The sequence below is a fragment of the Microtus oregoni genome, unplaced genomic scaffold (assembly GCF_018167655.1).
Source record: "Microtus oregoni isolate MIOR12 unplaced genomic scaffold, Mior012 000042F_ref0000377, whole genome shotgun sequence".
Taxonomy (NCBI): Eukaryota; Metazoa; Chordata; class Mammalia; order Rodentia; family Cricetidae; genus Microtus; species Microtus oregoni.
In genome coordinates, this window is record NW_024543209.1 from 16,260,998 (window position 1) to 16,281,327 (window position 20,330).

Here is a 20,330-nt window from a genome sequence, read left to right on the forward strand (position 1 = left end):
AGAACTAAGATGTGCCTATGTCCTCAAAGTTTAGACCCTCCCACGTCAGGGTGATTTGTGACACCAAATGCCACTTTGAAACAATACTTCTTGGCAAAATCCTCAACAGCGCCTTTCAGTGGATAGAAAGAGCTAGGTGAAGTCAATTCGTTCTGAAAGAAAGCCTGTGGCTGCTGCATGCTTATAGAAAGAAGGGCCAGTAAAATGGTTCAGCCAATAAAGGTGACTGCCACCAAGGCTGATGACCTGAGTTCAATCCTCAGGACTCACATGGTGGAAGGAGAGAACTGACTCACACAAATTATCCTCTGACTTCTAACCTGGGTGTCGTGCCACGTACACACATATAGATTGAATAAAATAAAATATTTTTAATATTTAAAAAGCAATAATAATAATTTTTAAAGAATCAGTGTTGGTGAAGGTCCCCTGTAACTGTTGTCAGCCTGTGATTGAAGCCCCTTGCCAATTTTAGGGTGGGGATACCACTCCATTTATAATGACTAACATTGGCCAGGAAGATGGGTTTATGTCTGTCATTTTTGTTTTAAAATAACAATACACATATTGGATAGCATGGCCACTCAGCTATCAGAAAAATAAGTCACATACAACTTTCAAGTAGTAGGCTCGCCTTCTTTAAATCTGCTCCCTAAGCACGTCCATGCGAGCTGAATACTCCGCAGTACCACTGCAGGTAACCTCCAGAGACTTCTTACAGAAAATTTAAAAAAAAAAAAGCCACTAAATAAACACCACTTGAGGGAATCACCCAATTCAGAGAGTGAGGAAGATCGGAGCTGGTTTGCACCTTCCCTGTCAGCAAACACGGCATCAGCTGTGCAAGCACGTGACTGCTTTCCCCAAATGCCTTGACCTTTCCGTTCTGGAAACTTTCCGTGATTTTGACCTTGCTAAAAATAATGCAAAAGATGCGAGGTGCATGATACATACCCATAAACCCAGCATACATTTGAGAGGCTGAACTGAGAGTTGAAGCCCAGCTTATGCTATAGAGAAGAGGCCAGTCTAAGGGTGAGGGGTGGGAGAAAGAAAAGAAGAAAAGGAAAGAGAAAAGGAGAAAGCTTCATGGTGCTGATGAAGCAAATGGAGGAGGAGGCATAACAAGACTAAGACATGAATGAGAGATGTGTCTTGAGCCATCCAAAGACAGAGAATCAAAGTGTATGAGCTGCTTGAAGCTGCTATGACAAACTGCTTCATGCTGGATGGCTTCAAACAAAACTTGAGTTCTCTTTATTGGGATCTCACCAAGGCCAGCTGGCCTAGGTCTGAAAAAGCATGGGATAAATCCGGACTAGCTGAACATAGCAGACAATGAGGAATACTGAGAATTCAAGAACAATTGCAGTGGGTTTTTGACCCTACTGCACGTACTGGCTTTGTGGGAGCCTAGGCAGTTTGAATGCACACCTTACGAGACCTGGATAGAGGTGGGCAGTCCTTGGGCTTCCCACAGGTCAGGGAACCCTGATTGCTCTTCGAGCAGATGAGGGAGGGGGACTTGATCGGGGGAGGGGGAGGGAAATGGGAAGCGGTTGTGGGGACGAGGCAGAAATCCTTAATAAATAAATAAATTAAAAAAAAAATCCATGGTCCCAGACAACAGAAGACTAAGGCTAATCACATGCACATAAATGGTGGTGGTTCCTTCTGGAAGCTCAGAGGGCAATCTGCCCCACACTTCTTCCTGGCTTCTGCTAGTTGACAACATGACTGGACTCCAGTGACACACCTAAGCCCTACCCCCATCTTCTGCACACAGTCATCTTACTTCTAGGTGTGGCTTGAGTCTATCTATCCAGACCTTTATACGAAGACCTGTCAGACTGCATCGGAAACTCGTAATTTAAGCCAGGGTCACCTCAACTTAACTGATTGCATCTGGAAAGATGCAGTTTAGAAATGAGGGCACAGCTTGGGGCTGGGTGGACACAAGTTTGGGAAGGACAGCTAACCTTGGACATGACCCTGGCTACACGATAGCTTCCTATGTGATCGAGACATATGAGAACACATCCATTCTGCAGCTGTGCGCACGTCTGTCAATTTCTTCCTGCTATATACATGGCTCTCAGTCTGTCTGTGAATAATGGATGCAAGAACCTTTGATACAGGAGCAAGGCCTCTGCTTGGAGTGTAGGTCGTCCCCCCCCCCCCGCTACAATGACCCCCTTGCATAAATGACCTGATCTCTAGGGTCATTTCCTCTATTTCCTCTAGCATGAAATCAGGGAGGAAACACGAAACAAAACAAAAGGTGCCTGAAAGCAATCTAGGCAAAGAATCCTTGATATCTGCAGTGTTCTTTAATGTTCCCAGCAGCCTCATCCACATTTAATTCAACAGCGATTATCTTTATATACTAAACTTCCTTCAGTGGCTTCCCAAAGTCCCCAACCTGGTTTTGGACAAACTACTATCTCTCATATATATATATATATATATATATATATATATATATATATATATTCTTATTTATTTATAAATACACATACACACCTATGCCCACACATTTATAGATAAATGTATATATAATCAGCTTCTTTAGAAGCTGAGATGATTAACTTTATGTGCCAACTTGATTGGGTTAACAGACGCCCAGACAACTTTTTCTTTTTGGATATGTGCGTGAGGGTGTTGAGAATCAGGGGCATAAGTGAAGAATTCCTGTCCTCATGGATGGAGGTATTATACAGTCAGTCTTCTAGTTCTGTGCTGGAACACCCATCTTCTCCCTTCCGGCATCTGAATTCCAGGCTCTGACTTTGTTAGGGTTTCTATTGCTGCAACAAAACACCATGACCAAACACAAGTTGGGGAGGAAAGGGTTTATTTGGCTTATACTTCCATATCTGCTCATCATCAAGTCAGAACAGGAACTCAAACAGACAAGGAACCTGGAGACAGGAGCTGTTGCAGATTCAGGGTGGATCCTAGCCCACCAGTTCTTTCCCCAGAAATACCCTCATAGACAAGTCAAGAAGTGTACCTCACCAATCTCCTAGGTGATTCTAAATCTAGTCAGGTTGACAATGGCTCTTGACCATCACCACGACTGATTAGATCAAGGGCATCACCACGTTCCTTATGGCTATGTACAGCACAAGCACCATTGATTTCAGACATTTCGGCCAGTCCCAGCTCTTAACTTTATTTGTCATCAATGAAATAACCCTCTTTTTAATTAATCTTGTTAACCACCTCACAGTTGGTGGCATATCTACTCATTATGAGTCATATGGATTTATGTATTTCTCCCTTAGGGAAAGGTCTATTTAGCAAAGATTCACTGAATGGGAAACAATCTAGCTAGAGGAGAGAAGTCAGGTTCTCCTGATCCATGCTGCTTGTGGGGGACAGAGCCTAGTTCCTGGGGAATTCCTATCAGATGACATCAGTCACCAGGAACAACACTACCTTCATTCCACAAGGGTCATAAGAGGCTGTGCTTGAACTAATATGAACATATATAGAAAGGGGTGTGTGTGTGTGTGTGTGTGTGTGTGTGTGTGTGTGTGTGTGTGTGTGGAGAGAAAGAGAAAGAGGTATGTGTGTATATATAGAGGTATGTAGTATGTGTGTATGTATATAGATAGAATAGACAGATGATAGATAGATAGATAGATAGATAGATAGATAGATAGACAGATAGATGTATATACATAGAGAGGTGTGTGTGTGTGTGTGTGTGTGTGTGTGTGTGTGTGTGTGTGTGCGTGCAGGTTCACATGCACTGTGGAAGTCCGAGAACCACCATGGGTGTTGTTCCTCAGTTGCTATTCTTGTTATTTGAGACAGGGTCTCTCATGGCCTGGAACTCTCCAAGCAGGCTACGCTGACTGGCCAGTGAGCCCAGGAATCCACCTGTCTCTGTTTCTCCACACTGGAATCACATGTATGTGTCACCATACTTGTTTTTCTATGTGAGTTCTGAGGCTCAAAGTCAGTTCCTCATGCTTACAGGCAACTGCTTTATTTACTTTACTGACTGTTCTGTCTCCGCAGTGCCGTGATGTAGAATTAGCATGGACTGTACCAGAGGGCCAATGCGGAGAGGGGTGACCCACCAAATCACTGATTGGTACCAGCTCTACCAGGGACTTCCCTTGTAGTTGACAGAAGTCAAGAGGATCTGGAAGTAGAATCATGGGTTTCATACAGCCAAAGGATGCTAAAAAGCTTCAGGGTACCACCTGTTTATCAGCAACAACATATTATTAACTAGTAAGAGATGAAATGCAGGGGGCTAGGGAGATGACTCAGTGGTTAAAATGCTTCCTGCTCTTCCAGAGGACCCAAGATCAGTTTCTCTGGGGAACATCCATCTCTAATTCCAGCTCTGGATCCAATGTCCTCTTTTGGCTTCTACCAGTACGGCATTCAAGTTGCATAAACATAAACAGACAGATAGACACACATACACACATACATTTAAAGATCTCTTAAAGAGGTGAAATACATAAAGGAAGTGTGCTAGGAAGTTTTACATAAATTTGACACAAGCTAAAGTCATCTGAGAGGAGGGAACATTGATTAAGGGAATATCTCCATAATACCCAGCTGCAGGGCATTTTCTTAATTACTGATTGATATTGGAGGGTCCAGTCCCTTATGAGTGATACCACTCCTGGGCTGGTAATCCTGGGTTCTATAAGAAAGCAGGCCGAGCAAGCCATGTTGAGCAAGCCAGTAAGCAGCATTCCTCTATGGCTTTAGCATCAGTTCCTGCCTCCAGGTCCCTGCCCTGCTTGAATTCCTGTCCCGACTTCTTTTGGTCACGGTGTTTTATCACAGCAATAAAAACCCTAACTACGACAGGAAACTGAGTAAATACTTTAGGTTTTGTGGGCCCTATGTATAACTACTCTACCCTGTCATTGTAGTACAAAAGCGGCTGCAGACAAGCAATAATCACACACCCAACAGGGTTCAAATAATACTAAAGAAAATGGGAGGGGACGAGGTTCCTCTGACCTCCTCACAATGGAGAGATAGCAGTTGTATAGAACAGGTAAATTTTTAACCTCATCCTCATTAGCACAGAATCTCACAGTGATTTAGCTGGTCATGATAATCCTTAACCTGTACTTAGTGTTTACAGACCCTGAGAGACTTAGTCATCGGTCAGACATGTCCCTCTCCAATTAAAATACTCACCCAGAAAAATCTGTAGTGAGGATTCCATAGTGGAAGATGTATATCCGGCTGATGTGGCATATCGTAAGGTATCCCATGGCTACAAAAAAGGAATACCTGAAACACAAAACACAGGGGACCCGATTAATGTGTGTGACAGTAAGGTGCTCAGTCAATGTTCTCTTAGTCCTTTCTCTCACCCTCTGCAAGTGACTGGTCACAAAGCCTTGAACGTCCCAGCTACATCCTAGTCCATCCCATCTCCCTTTCTACTCCTCCGGGTCCTTCATCCTTTCCTCCCCTGACTACAGCTTTGGTAGCAAAAGATTTCAACTGGAACAGCTTTACAAACTGCAAACCCCTGCGTTTTCCCTCTAGCTCTTCTGGTTTAATTGGCACCAGGTACACGTGGGCATATTCTTGGTCTCCTTCTCAGCGCAAACCATTACGTTTATATGGTGAGTGCCACTAAACACATCTCTCTATCATATGCTCATGACTCCCTACCACACCTCAGACATCTATTTCCAATTATTCCTGAGAAACTCCCCTGTGTTTGTCAGAGATACGGCACAGGTGATATGACATATGAACTAGCGATACACCCTGTGGCATGCACACTGAGAGACATTTACATATATGTATTCTTACCAACTTGCAATTTTAAATACATATGATAATATGTACAATGGAAAGAATGCCCCCAAATGTGTATGTCAAAATCCCTAACCTCTATTGTGATGGTATCAGGTGCTGAGGCTTTTGGGAGATGATTACATCATAAGGCTAGAGCCCTAGTGATTGGGATCAGCACCTTTATAAAAGGAATACTTCTGTGCCCATTGTGGTGGCACATAACTATAATCCCAGCACACAAGGGGTTCAGGCAGGAGGATTAGAAGTTCAAAGGCATCCTCAGGCACATAGGAAATTTGAGGCAAATCTGGGAAAGCCAGAGGGATATCCAGAGAGCTTTCTCATAAAGGACTATAAGAAGTCAGATGCTCACCAGAAGTCCCTAGAATCTGGCCTTTGTCCTCCAGAGATATGACAGACTAATTTCTGTCTTTTATAAGTCATCTAGCTATCTTAGATAGAGTACTTTGTTGCCAGCCTAAGCAGACTAAGACACTCTGATGAGGTACTGTCTCCCTTTCTTGACTGTACGTTCCATGGAAGCACCAATGTCCCTTAATGCTTGTTAGCCAAATCCACCTACTCTGTGTTAATTATACAAATATAAGCAGTACTTTCTTTAAAGGGTTCAATGAACCTATCAAGTCAAATTAGAACCCCTGAACACAGCGAGCAAGGGGCATCCCACTCTGAGCTCTCCTCCACTACTGTAAGCTCATCTCCAGCTGTGGTCCATGTCCACTTGATCCTCGATGACATTGGCCTGCCCACGGCACACAACTGCATCATCTCCAGCTGTGGTCCATGTCCATTTGATTCTCGGTTACACTGGCCTTCCCATGGTCCACAACCGCATCTTGTTTTCAGACCAGATGCCGTTCTATATGACCCTCCTATTGCCTGCTACTCCTTCCTCCATCCTACAGCTCATCTGGAAACTGCCCAGTTCTCAGGCAAGGCTCAGCTCCAATGCTCCCTCTCCACTATCACTTGCTCAGACATCCTCCCTGCTTGATCTTGGTCATTGACCTGGCCGGATTTAAAACTTCTGAGAAAATAAACATTTGAATATATCTGTGAGGGTATTTCCAGGAAAAGATTAGCCCTCAGTGTGGGTGGCAATTCCAACAGGTACACAGATAAAAAGGCCATGGAGAAAGCAGCGTGTGTACACCTACTTTTGTTCTTTCTTTTCTTTATAGATTTGCTAATCTCACTTTATATGTATGAATGTTTTGTCTACATTCACCAAGTGAATGCACCAAGTGTGCACAGTCACCACAGAGGCCAAAAGAGGGCATCAGATCCTCTAAAACTGACATTACAGACAGGTGTGAGCCACCACGTGGGTGTTGGGCATTGAACCTAGGTCCTCTGGGAAAGCAGCCAGTGCTCTTACCTGCTGAGCCATCTCTCCAGTCCTAGCTACTCATTTCTGAGCATGGACAGCTATCATGAGACAGCAGCTTCTCCAGCCTTCCACTGGGCTCAGTACCCAAGGAGCTTCGGTGACAGATTATGACGTCTGAGATGTCTAAATTCCTGGACTAAGTAACTACAAGGTTCTCTGCCTTCCCAGCAGATAGCCACTGTTGTGCTACTCAGCCGCTATCATTTAAGTCAATCTAATAAAGCCCCTTTATTACATGTGTATGTCTGTCTGTCTTCCTCTCTTTCTCCCCAATGTGTGTGTGTGTGTGTGTGTGTGTGTGTGTGTGTGTGTGTGTGTGTGTTTATGCAGGGTCTCACCATGTAACTTTGTAACTGTGGCTGGCCTGGATCTCACTCTATGTAGACTAGGTTCATCTGGAACTCATAGATCTACTTGCCTCTGTTTCTGCCTTCCAAGTGCTGGGATTAAAGGCATACACCATCATGTCTGGATATATACGCATATTCTATTGATCTTGCTTCTCTAGAGCATCCTATCTATTACACCACCTTTGTTTCCCAAGCCCAGCATAAAACAGTGCTCAGCTGCTTGCATTCTTCTAGTATAGAACACTAATAAATTAAAATTATCCACATGGACATCTGCTTCCCCAACTCTCTGGAACCCTGAGCATTCCAGCCCTTAGCCTGACACATGGATACACAGATGCGGGGTAGGGAGGGCATCGTGACTATTAGAAGAAATGGATATGCTTAACATTTTAAATGTCTCAGGAAACCAACAGGTAGAGACATAAATCCGAAAGCTGTAACTTCTAACATAGGTCATAAACTAGGGGAGATGAATATTCTGAAATTAAATTGTACCGAAACTCACATGTTCACATTAAAATAACTCATGAAATCCAGGTCAGTCCAGGGAGTAGTAAAGTAAGGACAATAGCCAGAGACCGAGCACAGAGAGTTCACTAAAGCATTGCATGGCATTAGCTTCTCTTTCATCTTAGTTACAGAGGACTGTATTACAGCTGAGGGGCAGTGGGCGGGCATTTGCCCACTGTGCACAAAGACCAGAGCTGCTACTCAGTGTCACCAAGAAGAAAGGAAAATCATGAGAGTTAAGTGGGCTTAACCAAAAAGTTCAAAGTCTGAAATGTTCTAAAATGAAAAATATCCACAATAAAAAAAAAAGAACGAGTATCATGTCAGCCCTCAAAAAGATGCAGATGGCAAAACATTTCCAATCTTAAGGCTTCAGATTCAATAATTCATGCCACTGTGGTCTATGCTTATATTCCAAAATCATAAAGCCTTCAAACCTGGAAACACTTCTTTTTAAAATATTTTCAATAAAGAATAGTCAGCCTACGTCATACAAAAAAGACTTCCCTTACCTCGGTTCCATTCTCAATCCCTTCTAACCATAAAGAGTTGACAAAGCCAAAGGCCAAGAACACATGCCTTGAGAAGCAAGAAGGCAGAGGAGGGCGAGGACGCCATGCTGCTTCTGGCTTCCATTCCCTTTCTCCAAACAGCTCATGAGCTCAAGGCAGAAGTCCAAAGCAGATCCAACCGACAATAGATTCTGCCAGAACCAGGTCCACTGTAATTGCACCTGTTTCTTGCCTGGCTTATAAGACAATCCAGTGGTTGTCATTAAACCACAGCTGTCAATGACAGGGATAAGTACTGAATCATAATACAACAGGGCATTCTTGCACTGACTCTACCTAAATTCCCGTGTGGTGCAGAAAACATATTTTGTGAACATAAAATAATAGGAGTTCAAAATCTGTGGAATGAGATATTGGCAGGGTGACTATTTGTTGAAAAAGGAAGGTGGCAGAGATTGGGACAGGACAGTTAGTAATGTTCTCTTATTGACCTAGCTGGGTATGATGTTCTCTTTATAAAAAAAAAAAATCATTTACTTACATAAGCATTCATTACCTCGACTAAAAAGACAAAATCAAATCTATATCCTATCGCACTTGTTTTAGAAAGACTGTTAGCAATGATGAAGTCAAATACCAACCGATATATTAATCATTTATGTATTGAGAATAATGGAATACATTGAAAAGAGCTTAGTCTAGGATATAGCACAAAGCAAGGTCTCCAAAATCAACCAACTACATCACCAGTCGTTATACAAGGCCTCCATCCTGGAAGAGATGAAGCAGAATCTGCTTCAGCTGGTCTCAGCACAGCAAGCTGATGTCTGTGCTTCCTGCCTAATACTGCGACTTGGGATGGAAACAGACGTGGTACCCTAAGAACTCTCTAAGAAAACATCCTGAAGAACAGCTAGGCCAGAAATGAGTTCCTTGTGGACAGCAGACAATGCTCACTACCTCTCTGTATCTCTTCCGAGTCATCAGAGGGAACTCCCAACACTAGACCTGAAAAGGAGGACAATTTAGATGGAATCATGAAATCATAGTCTTCAGAATCTGCAGTCATCGGAAGCGGAAAGATGGCTCAGAGGGTAAGGATGGCATGAGGACTCAAGTTCCAAATCCCAGCACTCATGTAAAAAGCTGGTCATGGTTGCTCTTGCCTGTAACCCTCACAGATGGGGGCGGGGGCGGTAGGAAAGACAGACAGATCCTAGGAACTTTCTGGACAGCCAGTCTAGACAAAAGTAGTGAACTCCAGGTTTCATTGAGAGACAGTGTCTCAAGCCAGTGAGGTGTCCAGCAACAGAAAAGGACATCAGGACATCTGACACTCTACGCTGGTCTCTGGATGCATGCAAGCACATCTGTGCATGTACCATACATATACACCTACTACACACATGCACACACATGGGGGGATTCATTCAGAAATAATCACATAACTTTTTTTCTAATTAAAAAGGAAAGAAAAAGAACTGTCATTCACATTATAACAAACACCACACTTCATGGGAGTTGGAGAAAACTAACCACAGAGAGGCTAACCCACCTGTCCGGATTTCACATTTCCTAGCCTGTTTCTCTGAAACAGCTGAGAGCAAAAACAACTTTGGGACATGGTTTAAGTGACATGGAGCTCTTCCTCTGGGAACTGGACCACTCCCTACTTCTGCAAACTGGCAACCATTCAAGCAAACAGAAAGAGGAAGAACAAGTTTAGGCATCTTCCATTTTTATTCTCATAGCAGAGGCTTCTGCTACCGACCACAAAATTGCTATGGTGAAAATCATTGTGTGCTGTGAACCATTCAGCTCCACCCAGGCTGGAATGTCCCAATCCCACACTCTAATTCCCAGACTCTAGGGCAGAACATGGAGACCTAGGCCTGCCATGGAACAAGGGCTCATGTAAGTATTTGACCCTCTAAAAACCAGAAGGCACCCCATCAGCATCTGTCAGTATGAGAAAGAGCTGACAGATTACAATAGGCAACTGGTAAAGTCCCATCCCAGTTCAAGACGCTAATTGTATAACTGATAGGAGGTCCTCAATGGACTGATGCTGGCATGTCAACCACACACACAGGGCAGGCTGTGTGCTCAGAAATGACTAACACAAAGTAGAATCCATGGGGGTTTTAGTTTCTTGCTTGTTTGATTTCTGTGTCATGTTTTGTTTGTTGTTTGTTTGTTTGTTTGTTTAAGAGAAAGAATGTGAAGTAAAGAGAGTGGGAACAGGGACCTGGGAGGAGCTGGAGTCCTCTGGAAGAGCAGCAATATTCTTAGCGAGTGATCCTTCTTTTCAGTCCCCAAAATCATTGTTTAATAAAAGAAAATTATTAATAAAATTTTAAATAGTTTTTAATAAGATACAAGGAAAGGGGAGGCAAGATACTGATACATATACATATCATATATGTAAATGTAACTTTCTAGCGCCCACGAAAGGCAGAAATCAACACTGTGTTTTCAGACAGACCACAGGAAAGACAGACACACATTGTAAAACACACTCCACCAGTCTATCTGCTGATCATGTGATCACACAGACTTCAAGGACGAATTAAACTACTTCTGTGCCTTGAAAGCAAACATCACGGCACAATTTAGCTCTCCCTCATTGAACAGTTCTCTAGTACACTACATGTTTGCATATTCAAAGTGTACAATTAATGAGTCTTGATTTACACAAACACTCAGAACTGTAGTGAATCTGAGAACGGACTTCACCTCACCCCTACACATTTACACATACTTCTGAAAAGCGTGACCCTTGCCCCATCTCCTAGCACCACTCCACACCACAGATTAGCTTGAGTTTTCTAAAACCAGGCGGCTTCCTTCATTCTGAGATTTATCCTGAGATGCAAACACGTCATTCTGTCTCTCCAGGGTTTCTTCCTTTCCACAGCTGCATCACGCACCAATGCAGTGAATGCCTAAGTTGTGCCCAGCTTGAGGCTGCCTGACAAGTGGATAAACCTTCTTTCAACTGCATCCCTTTTTACATCCAGCCTTTTCTGAAGATTCCCATCCTCCCTGTTCTCTCACATCCTGGAGACGCTCAGATGCATCACGCATGGGGAAAAAGCAAAACACATTTCCCCTAGAAGGTCACAGAATTCCTCCCCGCCCACTGCTCAATCTCGGGATCTTACCTGTGGATATTGGATGCACTTGTGGTGACCATGACTCCATAACTCATCAACACCAACACAAAGAGATGCACAGCATACCTTTAAGATACAAGAAAAGGGGAAGCAAGATACTGAGAACAGTTTATACTGACCTACCTACTGGGTACCCCACCCCTAACGACTCCAAAGAGCAACTCATGCGAAGACATAAGTCCAAGTGTTGTTCTATAGAATCAAAACACTGTATCTCAAAAGGCACTGGGAAACCTGGACACAGCTTGCAGTTGCAGTTGTAGGAATGTCCAGAATCAGTAAGTTAGTAGGTCTTTTTTTTTTAATACAGTGGTTTTTATCTTTTTTTAAGATTTATTTATTTATTTATTTATTTATTATGTATACAACATTCTGCCTCAATGTATACCCGCACACCAGAGGAGGGCACCAGATGTCAGTACAGATGGTTGTGAGCCACCTTGTGGTTGCTGGGAATTGAATTCAGGACCTCTGGAAGAGCAGCAAGTGCTCTTAACCACTGAGCCATCTCTCCAGCCCCCTACAGTGGTTTTTAATACAGAGGTTGACTCAAAAGATCCATCATTCCCCAATGGTTTGTGGCAGGATTTGCGCAGTATCCCGGTTCCTTCACCAAACTCACAAATTTCCTTTAAGAGACATCGTTAGAAATATTCGCCTCTAAGAAGTGTCACTCCCTAGGTATTTGCCACCTTTGGGTGTTAGGAGGTGTCTACACTAAGATTAACCCTCCATCTGTTAGAGAATGACTCATGTCCCTAATCCCTGCACTGAAGTCTTTGGACTAACACCAAGTCTCTAAACAGCAAGACAAGAAACACAGCAACATCTGTAAAGAGTAGGGAGGGGTCCCCTAATCTTAGGAAGAACTAATCCTTATAGCATTCCATCTACATGACTCAAGGAGGTCTTAGAGGTATAATCAAAAGAAAAAAAAAAAGACAGCACCGACTTTCAATGGTTAGCCTCTTTGTTGGAGCCAGTCTATGACGCAAATGAAGGTTCCCATGACGTCCCCATCAGTTTAAATTAACGCATCTACAACAGTCACCATCTCGCCAATATTTTTACTACAGGAGGTATTTTAGAATGCCATATATTTCTTACCACGAATATCATCACAAAACATCCAAGTGACAAATGAAACTTTAGAATTTATGAGGTTCATACTCACCAGCCAAAGCAAAACACAACAAAATAAATGCCCAAAATGGTGGCCAATGCATGACGGACCTCGGGGCTGGCTTTACCAGGATGTAAGTAGATTCTAAACCAGAAAGCAGCAGACAAGGCGAAGAGCTGGCAAGCCACAAAGTTAACCTGTGGAGACAGATAACAAAGACCCTTTCAGTGCTTTGCCTATGGATAAATTTGTTTTTGGTTTTTCAGGTGTCTATTTCAAGATGCCTCTGAAACAAGTATTTGCCCCCCCCTCCCCCTGAGCTGAGTGTCTGGAGAAGGAAGGAATGAGCCATGGAAGAAGAATGTTGCCTGCACATGGTGCAGTAAATCCAGGGCTGGAGAGATGGCTTGGAGGTTAATACTTCTTCAGTTCTCAGAACACATACAGGAGATCTTTGCCATCCAAAACTCCATTTCCAAGGGATCTTCTGGCCTTCTTGGGTACCATATATGCATGTGGCGTACAGACATATATGCAGGCAAAAGACTCATACACAAAAATAAAGAAGTGATAAACCCAAGAGTCTCTTCTTCAGTCCCTTTAAACTTACAAATGCTCTCCTTCCCAAGAAAGGAAATTTTAGTGTCTAAGTTAGCTCAACTTTCTAATGCTGCGACCCTTTAATACAGTCCTCATGCTGTGGTGATCCCCAACCATAAAATTCTTTTCATTGCTACTTTGAAACTGTAATTTTGTTGATGTTGTGAATCATAACGTAAATATCTGATATGCAGGATATCTGATATATGACCCCGAAGGGTTCATGACCCATAGACTGAGAACTGCTGCTCTAAGAAGACAGGAAGTCTGTTGACTGGGTTTCCTTTCCTGACTTTCAGCACTTCCCTAAAAAGAAGAGTATATTGTCTGACTCACCCTTGTGTGTGGTTTAAATGCAATACACCCCACAGGCTGATGTGTTAGAACTACTGTAGTAGGAGACTGCTTTCTCATTTCCCGACTGCTCAGACCCGAATATTCACACAGAAACTTTATTAATTACAACACTGTCCAGCCAGTGACTCAGGCATACTTCTAGCTAGCTCTTACATCTTGAATTAACCCATTTCTATTAATCTATGTATCCGCACAAGGCTGTGGCTTACTGATAAGGATCTGGCGTCTCCTTCAGTAGCTACATGGCATCTCTCTGACTCTGCCTACTCTCTCTGTATATCTCTGTTCGGATTTCCCACCTGGCTTTACTCTATAAAGCCATTGGCTGAAACAGCTTTATTCATTAATCAATAAAAACAACACATTTACAGAAGAACATCCCACATCAGAGTCCACAGTTGGTGATGCTGTTTTTTCAAGGTTGTTGTATTGCTAGTAGGTGGAGCCTCACTGGAGGAAGTACGTCAAGGGAAGGCCAAGGCAGGAAGATGAGGAGTTCAAGGTCATCATCTCTGGTTGCATATCTGAGTTCAAGGACACCCTGGGCTATATATGCAAACCAGGGAAGGAAGACAGGGAAGTAGGGAGGGAGAAAAAATATTCCTCAATATCTATAGGAAAGATCTGCTAATTTTTGAAAAAGAACAAACGTGTATCTTTGCATTTTAAACTTAAGGGTAATCTAACTTGAAACATGTTGAGGAGTCCAACCATCATCAAAAGCTGGAAAAGTAATGTAAACCCTTCGAAGTATTGAGGATGAAAATCAGATCAAGGCACTTGTAGAAAGCAATAAATTTAAAAAAAAAAGGATTTAAGACATTTAAACATGAATAAAACCACAAGATTTCATCATCATTTTTCCAAGACTCAATGTGGGGCAGCTGTTACTGAAATTCATTAGCTCTTTACTGGGAGAGTGGGAGGGAGAGAAAGGGGGAAGAAGAGGGACAGAAGAGGGAGAGGGAGGAAGAAAGGGAGGGAGAGGATGAGAGGGAGGGAAGAGGGAAGGAGGGGGCATCAGCTACACTCACACTCACTCTGTTTTCTCAATGGAAAACAGTAGTACTTTAGATCCCTCATAGAAACCAGCACTTTCAGAAAGCTCCGTTCTGTCTTTGATGATGACTGCACTGTTTCCTCTGTGTGTAAAAGGTTGTGTCTCACCAGACACCCAAACACACCTGTTCCCTTGGACTCCATCCTTACCTGAGAAGACCCAGAGAAGAGGACTTAGGAGCCTACTGTGCAAGCTTTGATCCTATCTTTTATCTAGGCTAAAGGAACAACTGGCAAGCGTGCACACAAAATAGAGTGAGGTGCTGGGGTAGTAGACCACTCTTGTAATCCCAGCAGAGGGGAGGCTGGGGCAGAAGGATTGCTAGTTCAAGGGCAGCCCAAAATTTTTGTCTAAAAAAAAAAAAATTAAAAGTTAAGTGTGTGTTTATCACACATTGCTTCCTCTCAGCCCAGTGACCAGTCTACAACCACAGTAGGACGTATTTACTCAGGAGGGTGCCCACAGTAGGGAGTATTTCCTCAGGAGAGTGCCCACAGTAGGGCGTATTTACTCAGGAAGTACCCACAGTAGGGCGTAGTTACTCAGGAGAATGCCCACAGTAGGGCATATTTACTCAGGAAGTCCCCACAGTAGGGCGTATTTACTCAGGAGAGTGCCCACAGTAGGACGTATTTACTCAGGAGAGTGCCCACAGTAGGGCGTATTTACTCAGGAGAGTGCCCACAGTAGGGTGTATTTACTCAGGAGAGTGCCCACAGTAGGGCTTATTTACTCAAGAGGGTGCCCACAGTAGGGTATACTTACTCAGGAGAGTGCCCACAGTAGGGTATACTTATTCAGGAGAGTGCCCACAGTAGGGCGTATTTACTCAGGAGAGTGCCCACAGTAGAGCGTATTTACCCAGGGGAGTGCCCACAGTAGAGCGTATTTACTCAGGGGAGTGCCCACAGTAGGGCGTATTTACTCAGGAGAGTGCCCACAGAGGAATTTGCTCTATCCTTTCTGTTTGGCCAGGAACCATGGAGCGCTTTTACATGAGGAATAACTCAGAGAATACAGTAGTATTATTCTGGAGCATAGCCCTCAGGGCAGTAGCAATAGCACTGCCTGGAAACCAGTTAGAAAGGGACCTTCTCTGCCACCCCAGACCTACTGAGTCAGGCACTTTATGAACAGGATCCAGTTACACGCGTTTGTGCCCCTCTTTACCCCAGCACAATCCACTCTGAGATGGTGCTTGACAGGAAAAGCTTTCAATGAGCTAAAGAATCAACCACTCAGCATTTGGAAGGTAGAGGCAGGAGCATTATGACAACTGTGAATCCAGGCTAGGTTATGCACTATTCTTCATTTCAGCCAAGCTACAGAGCAAGACCTTATCTCAAACCCAAGTTACAAGCAAACAAAACAAAAAGGACACAGCCTAAAAGTGATTATTGTAAAAGATTGTCTGAACTGACAAAGATTCCTTACGGCCCAAGCTTCAGTGGGGTTCCTGAATCTTCTAGATCCATACCTAGTGTTAGTAAGAGCCACACACCACCCCTCCTGATCACCCTTAGTGTCTGATCAGCCCCCTGCTTCATCACCTAGGGTCGTCTTTGGACTAAAGAAGCTAATACATATGAGCACTTGAAACAATGCATGCACTCTCTAGTAGTCTGCAGTCCCCAACTTAACATGTGCAGTTGAGCACAGGATGAATTCACCAACTCTCGAAGAGCTATTTCCAACTGACATCCCCAACCCTCCCCCTGCTTGCTCTGTACCCAGTCTCTCTCCCACCCAACATTCACATGGTACCCAAGTCACCTTCATCATTTTTTCCTGTATAAAGAGGCAATATGGTGGCCCTGAACCCAATCATTCATTCCCTTGGCTTCCAGCTCCTAAGCTGAGTTTTATAAACCTACAGCAGAGACAAACTTGAAAGTCAAGGAAGTTTCCAGAAAGGAGATAAGTAGGGTTTTTTTTTTCCTTTTCATTGTAAAAACTTGTCTTCGTGAAAAGCATCCAACATATGCCAAACCTCCAAAAATTAAACTTCACCTCTTAGAGGAAGCACAGATAAAAAAACATGCGGGCATGCACCATGATACTGTTTTATTAAATCCTCCACATTTACAAGGAACACTGGTCACAGGCAGGGTATTTCTTTTCCCAGTGCTGCGCATGCCGGGGGCTGCAGGGTCATTCCTGAAGTCCAACAGCTCTGTGCCCACAATTACAGCATTGTGTGAACCCCACTGTACAAAGATGAAGTCGAGGGCAGCTGTTTTGTTGATCAGATTCCCAAACCCAAGCTAAGCTGGCATGACTCAGATCCAGCCCAAGCTCAATTTCCACAGCCTTGACAAGATTTCGGAGTCACTTAGAGGCAATCAAACACCCCCCCAAAGTATGTATTCCTATCCCACCCTCCCAGGGTGGGCTGAGCTTTCCAAACGTGGCTCATAAATGACCTCTGCTTCTCTCACACTCTACCTACCAGAAAGCTGCTGTGTGGGGATTTCTCGTGACCTTCATAGCTTTCAACTAAAAACAAACGGTGTCAGGACCTAAAAATATTGCCTTCCTCCTAATTGGAGAGAGGCAAGCACACTGTTCTTAACAGATAGCAAATATCAACAGTCCGAAATGATTGCCCCCTCCTCCAGCAGCGTACCAGCAGTATGCCAAGGAGGGGCAGGCGAGAGGGCAGGCCTGGAAGGGTCTCCTTGATGGTACCGCTTTATGCGCACCAAGACTAAACCAATGTGATTGAAAGATCCCTGACTTAAAGACAAACAGTCCTATCCTGCCTTGCACTCCCAACACCCCCACCAGCAAAGAAAAACAGAAGGGGAACTCAAACTGCGATTCCCTTCTGTCTTCTGTTTCACAGAACAAAAAGAGTCTGTTCCACACCCTTCAGCTACTTTTCACTTTCAAAGAGATTCTTATTCCTGGTGCCTTGGAATGTCAGCAAGACATGTTTTGAAATCTGCAATAAGCCCATTCTTCTCCCCAGCCTGGGGATAAGCAAATGTTATTAAAGATGGATAATCGATGTGCATAATTTTGCAACCTAGCAAATTTTCCATTGATAGCTCCTCTCATCCCGAACATAAGTGTCTTTTATTGAGTACTTACAATGGACGGAGGACAATGACGAATTTCACACTAATGATTCTGATAGTTTTATGTGGTAGCCTGCTTCCCGAGACACAGGGAGACAATGAGGAATACCATGGAATGCAATGGCTGAGGTCACAGCTCTAAGGAGGTCACTCATGGTTCTGTAGCACTAAATCTCAGTTCCTAGCATCCTCCCAAGAAGCACTACCACTAGGAGATATTGCCATCTGCCTTTAGCGCACTTCCATAACAATGTGACCACAAACCAAGTGTCTTAAACAACAGAGACTTAGCATCTGATTCTGGAAGTTGGAAGGCTGAGAGCAAGATATGAGCATGATCGGCTCCTCTGGTGCCTCCCCCTTAGCTTTACTGACTGTCTCGCCCTGTGTCCTCACATCACCTCTCTGTGTGTCACTGTCTTAAGATTCCATATAAGGACACCAACTATACCAGATTCCATATGGGCCACCTTCATCAGCACCTCCTTAAAGACCATCTCCAAACATGGTCACATTCTAAGACACTGGGGGACTTCACTTGTGACATTGCCCAATAAAAACCCTCACTCCAAAATCCAAGAGCCGAAGTAGACATCCTTGTTCTTATCCCAGAAGGTAGAGTGGGTAGAACTCAAAGCCAAGGCTGCAGAGGATGCTGTGGGCCTCATCAAAACCTGGAGCCAGCTATCTAGAGGCTCTACCAAAATGACTGCCAACAGGACCACCCAGTTGCTGGCCCTGTTTGGATACAACCACCCTTGTGAAATGACAGTTCATTCTAGGTTTGCATATGTTGAAAAGGTCCACTGTTCTTTGGCCTTTGCTTCAAACACACCAGCTTGAGAACAGTAACAAAAAGCACTTTTTAAAAAAGTGTGTATTCATGTATGTGTGCATGACTGGTACCCACGCAGGATCTTCCTCTGTCACTCCCTGCTTATCTTGCCAGACAGAGTCTTCCACTGAACCTGGAACTCATCAGTTTGGCTAAGCTGGTTGGCCAGTGGTCCCTGCGGATGGATCCACCTGTCTCAGCCCTCAGCACTGAGACGAGCCCCGCTCACAGGTGGAGTTCTTACATGGGTTCTAGATGATGAAACCCAGCTCTCCATGCTGATGCGGCAAGCAATTTACCTACTGAGCCATCTTCCCACACTAGCAATCAGCATTTACTGAAACGTGTTGTGTGTCAGAGGCTCAACAATTGTCAGTTGTCATTCAAAGTGATTCATATCATTTAGTCATCGCAAAGAGTGTCAACAACTTCCAAGAAAACTAAACTACCAATCCCTTAAAACATTGCACTTTGTGGAAGCACTCTGAGTTAAACTGGGGATCCTCATGACCAGCACTGTCCAGGAGGAATTCAAAGCAATACTACAAGGGGTAAAGGTCCTTGCCAATGATTGTTCTTTGAGTGAAACTCTCCAAGTCCCCGGAGTTTGTATTCTCACATACCAAGCCTACTTCAGCAGTTCTGAGTAAGATGAGACTTAGCCCTCTTAATTCCTAGAGAAACAATCCACACATACTTGTTGATAGTTCAACTTGCACAGGAAGACTTCTGGCTTGCCCTGTCCTGAAAATACCATGCAGCCTTGTATTAGTTACAACTCAAAATGAACATTCTAAAAAAGCTGGCGCTATTTGGGGAGGGAGGGAGGCAAATGATTGTGGTGTCTCCTTAGACATGGCAAGGGTACATCTACCCTATAATCCTTGGCTCAGTAAACGGGGAAGAAGGAATAGACTTCAAGACCATGCAGGATCTGGAACACCCTATCTTCACACATGCTCTCACCCATCTCCTCTGGAAAAAAAAAAATTCACTGCAACTGTTAGCCAGCACAAAAAAAAGCCAATAATAATGATGGTGTAGCTAGCATGTACAGTACCAAGCACATGGCCAGAACTTGCCCGAGCCCTCTTTCTGTCCAAGTCCTTTCATCTCCACAACTCTGAGGATACTCTTATGTAGGTAGGAGTCAAAGAAATTAATTACATGACAAAAAGATTAAGAAATTTATCAAAAGTTCACACACCAGAAAGTCAGTGGCAATGTTGGGGCTGAATTGTGGAGATCTAAGCTGAGAATGAAGCTCATTTGATACAGTACCTGCCTCGCATTCACAGAGCCCTAAGTTAGTCCCTAGGACTGCCGGGGATGCTACACGCCAGTGATCCCAACACTGAGGAGGTAGAGGGAAGGGACTGGACGTTCACTGTTCTCCTCAGGGAAAAAGCAAGTGTGAGGCCAGCCTGGGCTATGGGAAACCTAGTCATAAAGAACAACAGCTCAGGAGACTGGCTCCTGGGCCCACCAATGGCTCATTTAACTCAAGCTTCTCACCC

At 43.9% G+C, this 20,330-nt stretch overlaps 1 protein-coding gene across 1 annotated transcript in view; it reads right to left on the reverse strand.

Annotated features, from left to right (window-relative positions):
* The window catches only part of Mboat1 (membrane bound O-acyltransferase domain containing 1), a 98,287-nt gene that overhangs the window by 33,359 nt on the left and 44,598 nt on the right, over positions 1 to 20,330 (reverse strand). Inside the window, exons 2-4 of the mRNA XM_041632999.1 lie at positions 12,933 to 13,078; positions 11,747 to 11,824; positions 5,182 to 5,277 (exon numbers count right to left, since the gene is read on the reverse strand). Of these exons, the coding sequence (XP_041488933.1) occupies positions 5,182 to 5,277; positions 11,747 to 11,824; positions 12,933 to 13,078 (320 nt within the window). The remainder of the gene's footprint in view (positions 1 to 5,181; positions 5,278 to 11,746; positions 11,825 to 12,932; positions 13,079 to 20,330) is intronic.